At 42.5% G+C, this 11706-nt stretch overlaps 1 protein-coding gene across 1 annotated transcript; it reads left to right on the forward strand.

Annotated features, from left to right (window-relative positions):
* Positions 1–1307: 1307 nt before the first annotated feature.
* LOC308134838 (melatonin receptor type 1C-like) lies at positions 1308–11380 on the forward strand (the record flags this gene model as incomplete). The annotated part of the gene is made up of 2 exons (XM_080502667.1): positions 1308–1500; positions 10078–11380. The coding sequence occupies 2 exons, from the start codon at positions 1308–1310 to the stop codon at positions 10941–10943; spliced, it is 1059 nt and encodes a 352-aa protein (XP_080358793.1). The 3' UTR covers positions 10944–11380.
* Between the last annotated feature and the right edge of the window lie 326 nt (positions 11381–11706).

An 11706-nucleotide genomic window follows, 5' to 3' on the forward strand; every position in this document is an offset into this window, starting at 1 on the left:
AGATAAATTATGCCGATTCGTTTCAGATTGCATAAATCATTGCCAAAGTTCTCATGTGTCAGCTTGTAAAATCTTAATACCCCTTTAAAATATATATAACCTCCCCAGGCTTCTTGTAAACTTGGCGTCTGGGTTTTGGGTTGCCTCAGTCAGCTCAATCAAGATGTATGTTTTTGGTGAGACCACACTGACATCATTACTCTCCCTGCCAGCTGGCTCAATTACAGAGCGTTTTCTACAAATGATGAGTTAATTCAATCTGACCTCTTTTGATATATATTTTAATGCTTAAAATGCTTAATGCTTTGCAATTGTAAAAGTGCCAATCGACATGATATAAAGATTCACATCACAACAGAAATGCCCAGTCCAGGATGGTATTCTTAATTGTAACAAATGAACCTGTTTTTTTTTCCTTCTTCTTTTCAATGGTTCATTTTTCACTGTGACGGTCAGTATTGGTCACATGAAGGCGCCATCCTCATGCGCAAAACGAGGCTCCCTCTTTTTTTTTTAATCAAGATTGGTTACACAGCCAACTGTGACAAGTTTTTAATGCCACAGTCATAAACTGCACAGCTTTATGAGAGCTTGACACTCTCCTTGCCACGATGCCAAACACAAGCCCACATAGACTCTGATCACGAGATGCTTAATGAGAGTACTCCAGTGGAGGGGGGGGGGGGGGGGGGGGGGGGGGGTGCACGCAAGCTTATTTATAGTTTTAAGCAGCTCGCTCTCTTAAACCTAAGACTAATTTCTATGCTTCGATTTGTTACTGCCTACAAGCAGAGCTGAGCAGAGTAACCGTGTTGATCAGTGCTCTCAGTGCCAACAGGAGACTCTTTGGATGAGCATGAGCCTCGCACCCTCGCGTTTCCATTACGCACAGGAGAGCGCTCGCATGCCTTGTGGACGAGCGCTCCTGTCACAATGGAGCAGCGCGCGGGCAAGAGCTTTGGCGGCGGCTGAGGAGGACCGCACTGCAATACGAGCTTTTCACCTCGTTTTCACTTTAGAGATTCTCTCCCCAGGCGTCCCCGTGTGCGTAAAATGTAATACTTTTCGCCCTACGACCACGCCATGGTTCGCGTCCTCCCGCTCCTCCACACGCGGAGGAGTGTCTCGCGTCCCAAGAAGTTCAAGACTATCTCCTTCTTAAAGTCCTTTTGAATTTTTGACCTTTCCTTTTGTTTTGTTTTTTTGCGTGTGCGTGTGCGTGTGTGTGTGTGCGTGTGTGTGTGTGTGAGAGAGAGAGAGCTCAATATTGGAGTATCCCCACCATGGGCGCTGCGTCCTGAGAGGAGATGGATTTAGAGGTGGAGGATGTGAACGGGTCGAACTATTTGCGGAATGAGAGCGACCCCGGGCTGAGCGCTTCCTCTCCTGGAGTGTCCACTGCGCTGGCCAGCGTGCTGATCTTCACCATCGTGGTCGACATCCTGGGCAATGTCCTCGTGATCCTTTCCGTGTACAGGAACAAAAAGCTCAGGAATGCAGGTGAGAGGCGCAAATAAGTGGCGAAAAGGTGTTCCGGACCTGTCATGTTTTTTGTTTTTTTGGTTTTGTTTTTTGCCCCCCCCCCCCCAGTAAATACTGGTTAATGTTTAGCGATAGTGCACATCAAACGCAAGTAAGCATCAGAAAATCGTTCTTTCAGGCGATTACAAATGTATGTTGATATTTCATTTTTCGAGACACATCTCTTCCGGAACTAACTCTATTCATAGAAACAACACTCTTTCTCAATGGCAGACATGTGAGATCCAAGTTTCTCCCTCTCTCTCTCCATTCATGACAATAATTATGTAATCAAACGTGTGACCCTCATATTTGGCAATCAGGCTGCCTTCTCGTGGGAGCGTCCGGACTCAGTGTGATGGGGTCTCCACCCGCTCGACGATCTAACTTCATATTTCCTCATCAATAATGGCACCCTCTTCCCTCCATCTGATTCTCTCCTTGGTTTCCCATCCCAGATAAATCACATCACTCCTTTTATGAGCACATAGTGGTGTCCCATGAGCAGCTAAGGTGAGAGACACCGCTGTATACCTCCTGGAAACCTCCTGTGTCCTTTTGCACATGCTTTATGTCAAACACAACATCATATTTCATCCTGCTACACTTGAAGCCACCTGACAGCAGAGAGAAGGTGGAGAAAAATATGTATGATGGCCTCCTTCATGGCATTTGTCATAGTAAAGATATAGTATCATCAATCTATTGCCACCTTGGATTTCCAACAGTTTTCAAATGGCCACTGAGCTCCTGTTATTCCAAATACCTTAATTCGTCTGAAAATTCATACCTATCCTGTTGCATTAAGATTATAAAGCGAAAAGCATTTGAACATACATTTGTGTATATATTTTTAGGGGTTGGTCTGACTTTCACGTGTTCTGTTTTTCTTGTTTGTGTATTAAGATTTTAGATCCTGCAAGGAACAATTTGAAACATCCATTAACGGAATCTGACTTGGCAAAGCATTTGTGTGCATTTTTATTGTATTTTGTGCACAATTACCACAGATAACAATAAGAAAAATCAAGATGTCCTAAATTCAGTAAACTTTGAGTTGTCATGGTTAGTTACATAGTATGATAATGAAATGAAATATCCCAATTAATTAAGGTCAATTTGGACTTTTATTTCTTTCCTTCGCACTTATTTTTCACATTGACTTTTACAAATTTATGGGACTCACAATTAAAAAAGTGTCAGTGTGGTGAAGCTCATACAGTTTAGGTTTTTCCAAAAATATAAAATGTAAAGAACTTTATTATCTCATTGTCGGTTAAGCTTTCCAAGCTTAAACAAAATACATTAGAACACAATTGGATCTTTTTGTGTCTGGAGGCTTTTTCCTGAAACGACCGCTACATTTTAAAATAATAAGACTTCTCAAGGACACTTTAGTGTCAAAACAAAAATAATATAATAAAGCAATACGATTTGTTGTAGTATAAGAAATAAACCTGACAAACTACTCAGTTCCTGCACGGTCCCTGAACATATGCAGTTCTCATTCACTCAGTGTGTGTGTGTGTGTGTGTGCATGTGTGTGAGTGTTTGTGATTGAGTGCATGCCCCACATAAAACAACAGACTGTTGCATGCTCTTATAGTCAGTATTGTCGGACCAGATAAACTTCAGCAGTGACAAAAGAAAGAATAGAGGAAGCGGGTCACAGGACAGTCTCAGCAATATTACACCCTGCAGGGCGAATGACATAAGAAGAGCTGGAAACCACAGAGTGCATATTCTATTCCCCAATCACAATAAACAAAGATGAACATTTTAATTACACGACTATACCTCATGATTTTCTGTTGTGAAAGGCAAAACAGCACACTGATGTGGTGCACTTTGAACTTGAAGGTCCCGCAGAACAAAGAACGTGCACGATGGTCATTACACCCAGCCGCCCCATAGTTAAAAGCCAGGAGGGCTTTATGCTCGGCCAAACTCTCTGATCACAACATAATGCTAATGAGGCAGCAGCATTAGGTCAGTGAATGTTTGGAATAATGAGCTTTTAATTACAATTTCAAATACATTACGTAAGACATCCAGCGTGTTCTCGTGTTCGTTAGCCAAAAGCAGATTGGCAAGAAGTCTAGGGGCCCGGAGAATAATTTGATTATCGAGTTTGCAAAAATGACACAGTTGAGTGGTCTGTTCAAACGTCGAACTGACTTGGTGCTGGTGAACTGTGGACACTGCACTGATCGCAGACCTTGTGTCACTGTCTCCTACGCTAATTGGACTGACTGACAGGTCCACTCACACGAGAGTCCTCCCATAGAGTTGGTGGATGTCCTGAATCTGAAGCGGCAGCACAGAAACGATCCCAAAACGCTTTTCAAGTGTGTCCTTAAGTGACTGATATTGCTACTACTGTTCGCCTGTCAACAATCTCCTTGCAGTTCTTAACGAGCTATTTATAGCTTTGGCTTCCTTTGTATGAAAGTTTAATCACACAGAGTTTCCACTAAAGAAAGCGTTGATACAGCTACAGGAATCCCAACAGCTACAGAAGATCTGTCTGCCATAAAAAAAAAAAAAAAAAAAAGGTTCTGTGCTTGATGGCTGTTTTGTGAAGGGTTGAGAGGTGCAGTATAACACAACATCATTACCCAGGCCCTCACAAGCTACAGCCTCTGATTTCTAGAACTGGAACTCATACTCAGACTCGTGTTTTTGTTGAATGCACTGAGTCAGTCACATCCCATCTCCTCTCTCTACTTCACATCAGTCAGACCGCTGGCTTCCCTCCTTGAACACAACAGCAGGACCTTTCTGCTCTGCTTCACTTCAAAACACTGGATTTGTCCGCTGCTTCCACATATCTGTCCACTATCCAGCACTCACCCACCCCCCCCCCCCCAAAAAAAAACCCCAAACCAAAACAACAACAAAAAAACCACGTTGACATGGAATCATTTTCTACATAAAGCTACCTCTTCCTTGGGAAATTATGTTTGCCTGCATATGTATGCCTGCATCTATTTGAATAGAAGACAGCGGCTGCACCTTCACAGGTTCACGTGTCATTTTCCCCGAATTTGCACATTTAATAGGAGTTTTTTTCACTTCAAAATTGTACAGCATGCCACTATAGCACTGCCAATAGGGTGTTAACACTCGAGTTTCCCAGAGGGGTTAACCATACTAAAAATACACAAACAAAATGTACCCATGAGAGAGACAGAGGAACAGAAAAAGAAAGGGATGAAGGCGAGCAGATGGAGGGCAGAATGGACGAGTATGCCAGTGTGCGCATGTGTATGTAGTTTGTGCCACCGTGTCGGGAGCTGTGGGTCATGTTGTGTGTGTGTGTGTGGAGTTGAGGATGGATTCGGGTTGTGTTTAATCATGCGTTACATCCCCTCAGACACTGTACAGTTGTGACTAAAACCTGGAAAAAAAAACTGGAGTATTCAGAAAGACAGAGAGGAGGGCTACTTGTGGACTTAGTGAGGGAATCCGACTTGCATCTTGGAGCACACTACGGTGAAGTATCTCCCTCTCTATTATGAAACTATCTGACTAAAACAAACGTGAAACATGCAATCTTACATGGAGTACGAGGAATATCTTTATAAAATGTGCATGTTCCTCCTGCCTTTCCGAGATGACACTGAGCAAGCAAGACGCTCTTGCATCAGACTCCGCTGGTATCCTGATGGTTCGGTTTTTCTCAGGACCGGTGAGTCTTATTTCCTCAGACATGGGTGGGATGCGTTGTGGGGGTCTGATTGGCGGAAGGCCGTCTGATTGCGATGATGTTTTGGGCCAAGCTCGTAGCAAGCCACATCACCAAAAGGCAGCTCATGTCAGTTTAATGTTAAACTTCTGAGAAAGGAAGAAAAAAAAAAAAATCTCTGGCCCCTTGAACACGATTTCACGAAGTCGTCACTACTAATTCATCAGTGCTAATGCCCTTGCCCAAAGGTTTTTCTTGCTTATTCATGATAACATGACTAAGTCCGATGTGAACTAATTTGGGATACGGACTTGTAGTAGTAATCCCCGTGCGGCTGACATTCAGCCGGATTCGAAAGATGCCAGCCCTCCCACACAATTTTTGGAATTCATCTCCCCTTTAAAAGGTGTATAAATTTAGCCGGGTGAATCAAAGCGTAGTATATCACGTTTCCAGGGTGTGTGGTGCGAGTGAGACGATGCAGACTGTGGGTTTTGACAGAAGAACATAAGCCCCTGAGATTCTCCTGTGCACACAGCCATGCAAAAACCAACCGGGCTGGCAGGCTTTTGTTTTGTCTTTCCTGCTTGTTTATTCCATTCACTCACAGCTTTATTATGCACCCATTCCCGCTCCAGCATAAGTCCTTTTTTACTTCCCGCATTGTTCTTTTAACTGTTCGGAGCAATTCGTCTAAAATGAAGCCATGTGCCATAAATACGACGATACTGCACATACATCACACAGTGTAGCACATTCAGGTTGCTATTTTGGAACCAGTTTGCATTCTGTCTGACTGGTTGGTTGGTTTTTTTCTTCTTTTTTTCATTCACCTTTTTTTTTTAAAAGTTACATTCATTTAATTAAAACACTTTTTTTTTTTATATCTGAAAGTGTTTTAAATCTAAATAACACATTAAAATCATCAAATTTGTCATACTAAGGTATGTCAGTTACAGGTCTATACATCGGAAACTACCTGACTTTCGATTTTAATGTAAAAGCCTCAACAAATAGTTGCTGCTTAGATTGAGATTGTTGTGTGATCGTACAGTAAATATTCTGAGGTTCACTCTCAATGAATGAGAGCTGGCAGCCCTGTTTTATTGAGTTTTTAAAGAACAAATATTTATTGTGTTTGTCTGGCCTGCTGGCGTAGAATAAGCAGTCTGAGAGGGAGGCAGACGTTATCCCTCCCTGTTCTAAAAATAGATCAGCAATGGAGGGGGTCCATGGACCAGAGGAAGGGTAGATACCCCACTTTTCCCACTGGCAAATCACATCTCATTTCAGAGGGGAAGATGTCATACACAGTGCGAGTTTTAATGTATACCGCATGCTTGCTTCTCGCATACAATTCCGTTGCTCTGTTTTGATTTGTGTTTCATTTTGTAGCGTATGCCCCAGAGAAAGGGAGGGATACACTGGAGGAATATCGCGGGAGGTTGTTCGACTTCCTGGAGAGTCTTTGAGTAAATGCAACATTTTCCTCGGTAGAAAGTTTTTGTCTGAAGAAAGTGTAAAATCAGGCGGTGGTGCCACAGAAGTGAAAGGCTGCGTGTCAGCTTGTCCCGAATGGCCTGTAACCCTTCAACACTCAAGTTGAGCTTTATGCAACTCAAACGTACGGCCAGATGACGGACTTTTCTTTTGGTGGTATCCATTATTAAAACGTTGGCCCAAATGTTGCCCCCCCCCCCCCCCACTGTTTTGTCAATCGAACAGCGCTAAGGGCTACAGTTAGGTCGAGGGTTAGGGTCAGGCATTACGATCGACGGATGTCTTTGCAAGCAAAAGGTCAATCACACAAATCGCCCAAAAACGTTTTATATAATCACCACCCCCAGACATGGCCACAGCCACGGCTCTGTTCTCGTATGCGAGACAAATATTTTTGTTGGTTGGTTGTTTCACACTTAAACACTAATTGTTTCAATGCGTTGGATTTGGGTGTGATGAGAATCAGGCCGGCCAAGTCGGTCAATTAAATGGTGGGGGGAGGTAACATTGAGTCCAATGTTTTAATAATGGATGCCAACAAAAGAAAGTCAGTCATCTGGCTGCGTCGCAACAAACCTCTCAGCCGTGGTTTAGCACTTACCTCATCCTCCTGACGATAAGTGCGAGAGAGGGTTCAGCCAGAGAGAGCAGCGAGGCTGGAGCATGCCTCCGTCCAGCCAGCACACATGATAACACTGACGCGCATGATGTCAGCGAGGAATCAAACCTCTGCACAATGACAAATGCACACAGCGAGCACAGGGAGCATCACAAATACAATCTGACAGATTTGCCCACTGAGCTGACTCGGGGATGAAGAACAAATGCTTTTATTTTTATCTCAGCAGGCTTCGGAGATGGCCCGTGCTGCTGTGGTAACGGGCAGTGAATAGCCATGTCGGTGGAAATAACGTGAAATCAACTTCTGATTTTTTATTTATTTTTTTAACAAAAAAAAACAAAAACATCCCTCAGAAATGGACCACTGGATAGGTTATAATACACTGGTGCTTCTAACGTTGTATGATGACAATAATGAATCAGGCAGGAAAATTAAAATTAGATTGGTTGCTAAACAACACACTGTAGTTGTGCTGTCTCAGGGGTGCAGGGATTATAACAGACTTTGAATGGTGAGGATTGATGGCCAACATGTGTTTTAAATCCACCCTCATCATATCTGCCAATCATCGCTGTTGTTTCAGCTGTTGTCTGCCAGAGCTGGAGCCTTGTGCCTTCACATTTCGGCTTCAGAGGGATTGTTTATATTATACGAACTCTGGAATCACTTTAAAGTCTGACACAAAACATTGTGAGAGTGAGACACTTAACATGTATTCCCAGAAAAGTTGTTTACTTATATTTCATTCAGTGACGCAATCATACATGAGAAATTGATTGTTGGGCCATGGTCAAGACAGATTAAATCTTGTTTTCAGACTATTGTATTATCAATCACCGCAACGATATAGAAAATTAAATCTACACGAAGGTATTTTTATTTCATTCAGGCAGTGTACGCAAACTCTATATGAAGAGTCCTTCAAATAAAATGTGCAGCAGTGTGTTGCACTACATCTACAAAAACCTTATGGGACACTAATGCTTATTTTTCAAAGGACTAATTCAATCGTGTATTTATCTTATCGGACAGAACATTACAAATTGATTTATTTTTTTTCTTCCTCCCACCCAGCACAGCTGCACTTTAACAATAGACGTCATTTTCTATCATTCATGTCTTCTGAGGAGATCCAGTGTCAATCCAGCATGGGCTCCGACCTCAGGAAGACAGGAAATTGTTTGGACGTAATCTGACTCTAAAATCAGCCATATCCTGGGTTGATGTGCTTAATGTCATGTCTTCTAAATGTAGCACTGTCTGTTCTCAGGGGTAATGAAGCTTTAAAACAAGAACAGTATGATTAAAATGTTGCATTAGCATAAACACGCCCAGAATCGAGACACACACACACACACACACACACACACACACACACACACACACACACACACACACACACACACACACACACACACACACACACACACACACAAATATCTGTCCGGTTTATGCAGGTGGACACATTTACACAATGGATTGTATTAGATTTTGTAGAAATCTTAACATAAGTATTTTTTTTCATGCTCTTATTGCTGCTCAATAAAAAGTCGGAAGATCAACAGATACATTGTAATTTACCCCTGAGGCGGATATGACTACTTATGTCATAGTCATGCATCCATAAAGTGGTATTTTGATAAAAAAAACATGAATATGCCGAGACAGCCTCGTCTCCGGAAACCGAGCTGGGATTAGACACAGATAGGCGATAATGTAGAACTTCTGATAGCTGACGTGAATAACACTGATTGTCTTTTCATCGTCACCAAACATTAACGGGAGGTTGGATTTATTGGATAGCAGGTGATATGATGTGTTTTCAGAGGTATGTGAACACTGACCTCCAAGATGAAGGAATGTGATTTTATCCATGCGTCAATCTTCTATATTTGGGTTATTTATATATATATATATATATATATATATATATATATATATATATATATATCAAGGATAACTTTTGTTCCAAATGTTACAACTCATTACTAAATGATAGAATGACACTATGAAAGACAGGAGATTATCTGATATCTTTGTCAAATCCAAATCCAACAGTAAAACATTTCTTCGACACTTCAGTCTGGGACTAAACTCGGCAGACAGATAAACAGACTACCACCAGCATGTGCAGACAACTTAACAAGCATATCTTAAAATTAGCTACAGAGGAAACAACAAAGTCCTTTTATAATAGATAAGTTGAAGTCAAAGTGACCCAGTTTATTTCAAAGAATTTATCCAAGAGCATTTTTTTTTCCTTCTCTCAGGAGTGGTGTAGATGGTAATTATCTTTCAGATTGAGTCTGGGTCAAAACCAATGATAACAACACAGCCAAACGTAGCATGGTGTGTGTAACACAAACAGCATGCAAGTTATTATATTACATTTATCTGCGGTATTCTCAGACAACATTTGCAGGTTTCTGTCCAACTGTTTTGAGGATTTCTCTTGACATTGACAAGTTTTAATCTGATAGTTTCAAGGTTAACTTTATACAGTGTTCTTGCCATACATGATTGCAAATGATCATTTTTGGTAGATTTCAGTTGTTCATGGCGTACTCTATAACCAGTCAGCAGGGGGATGTATGTATTTGTTTACTGCAACTACAAAAAAACAAAAAATGTGGGATGGAGCTTGCAAGGCTGGCCGGTTTGCATGACGACATTTGGATTTCTATGTCTGCAGCATTTCATTGCGAGAGTGATACGCTATGTTTAATCGTTGACTCTGTTTCTCCAGGAAACATCTTTGTGGTGAGCTTGTCGGTGGCCGACCTGGTGGTGGCGCTGTACCCCTACCCTCTGGTCCTGACTGCTATTGTCCACAATGACTGGACCATGGGAGACCTGCACTGCCAGGCCAGCGGCTTCATCATGGGGCTGAGCGTCATCGGTTCCATTTTCAACATCACGGCCATCGCCATCAACCGGTACTGCTACATCTGCCACAGCCTCCACTACGACCGTCTGTACAGCCTGAGGAACACCTGCTGCTACCTGGGACTCACCTGGCTGCTCACCGCCCTTGCCACAGTGCCCAACTTCTTCGTGGGCTCGCTGCAGTATGACCCTCGCATCTACTCCTGCACTTTTGCCCAGACGGTCAGCTCGTATTACACCATCTCAGTGGTGGTAATTCACTTTCTGATCCCGCTGCTGGTGGTGTCTTACTGCTACATGAGGATTTGGGTGCTTGTGATTCAGGTGAAACATCGAGTGAAGCCGGAGCAAAGGACCAAACTGAAACCGAGCGACGTGAGGAACTTCCTGACTATGTTCATGGTGTTCGTGTTGTTCGCTGTGTGCTGGGCTCCGCTGAACCTCATAGGCCTGGCTGTCGCTATAAACCCCGTCAAGGTCGCACCCAACATACCCGAGTGGCTTTTTGTCACAAGCTACTTCATGGCATACTTCAACAGCTGCCTCAACGCCATCATTTACGGGTTACTAAACCAAAACTTTCGCAAAGAGTACAAGACGATCCTCCTCGCTCTCTGCATCCCTCGTTTGCTCCTCATAGAAACCTCCCGGTGTGCCACCGAGGGACTGAAGAGCAAGCCTTCGCCGGCCGTGACAAACAACAACGTAGCAGAGATAGATGTATAAACGTATGTTTTACTGGGGGAGTGTGCCATGGTTAACCCAGTGCCTTTTCAACATGTGTTTCAAATCTGTGTCTTAAAGGATACTACCACTCTTGAAGAAGGACACTTGTTGAATGCTTTGTGTTCTACATTGACCTCTTTCATGCTCCACTCAGTGGCAGGTCTATGAATTGGTTAAAAAGCTGAGTGGGAACAGAAAAAAAAAAAAAAGCAGTCCCGTGATAAGTTAGCTACCAGTTTATTATTACAGGCAAAAATTATCTTTACAAATCGTCCACAGGGGCAGTCGACACAAAATCATACAGCCTTTTCTTCTTTTTCTTGTCAAGGGTGTGATACTCTATCTATAAAGCCATGTCCCAGCATGTGTACATCATGTGCATGAGAATGACTCTGCATATTTGCACATATCAATTATGAGTCCATCTGCAACATAGTGGAAATAAAGTAAATGTTTGTTGGTTTCTTTCTTTTTTTTTTTTTTTAATCACCGCTGTGTCTCGGCACTCTTAAATACAGTATTTAATGATGAAAAGCCTCCACGTTTGTTGTTTCCTTTTAGTGTGACATGTGATCTTAGATTTAAACTGAAGCACTTTCATTCACAGCATGAACCATTTCAACATAATCCATTGCTAATATTTGGAACTTGAGTATTAAAACCGGGGAAGGTGCCAACTTTGAAACACATTTCAGCTTTAGTCAAAAGCTGTCTTTGAAGGTTGAAGTTTTATCTTTGGTGGGTGGGAATATCTCAGGCTCCT

Source organism: Blennius ocellaris (genome assembly GCF_963422515.1).
Source record: "Blennius ocellaris genome assembly, chromosome: 9".
In the NCBI taxonomy this organism is placed as follows: Eukaryota; Metazoa; Chordata; class Actinopteri; order Blenniiformes; family Blenniidae; genus Blennius; species Blennius ocellaris.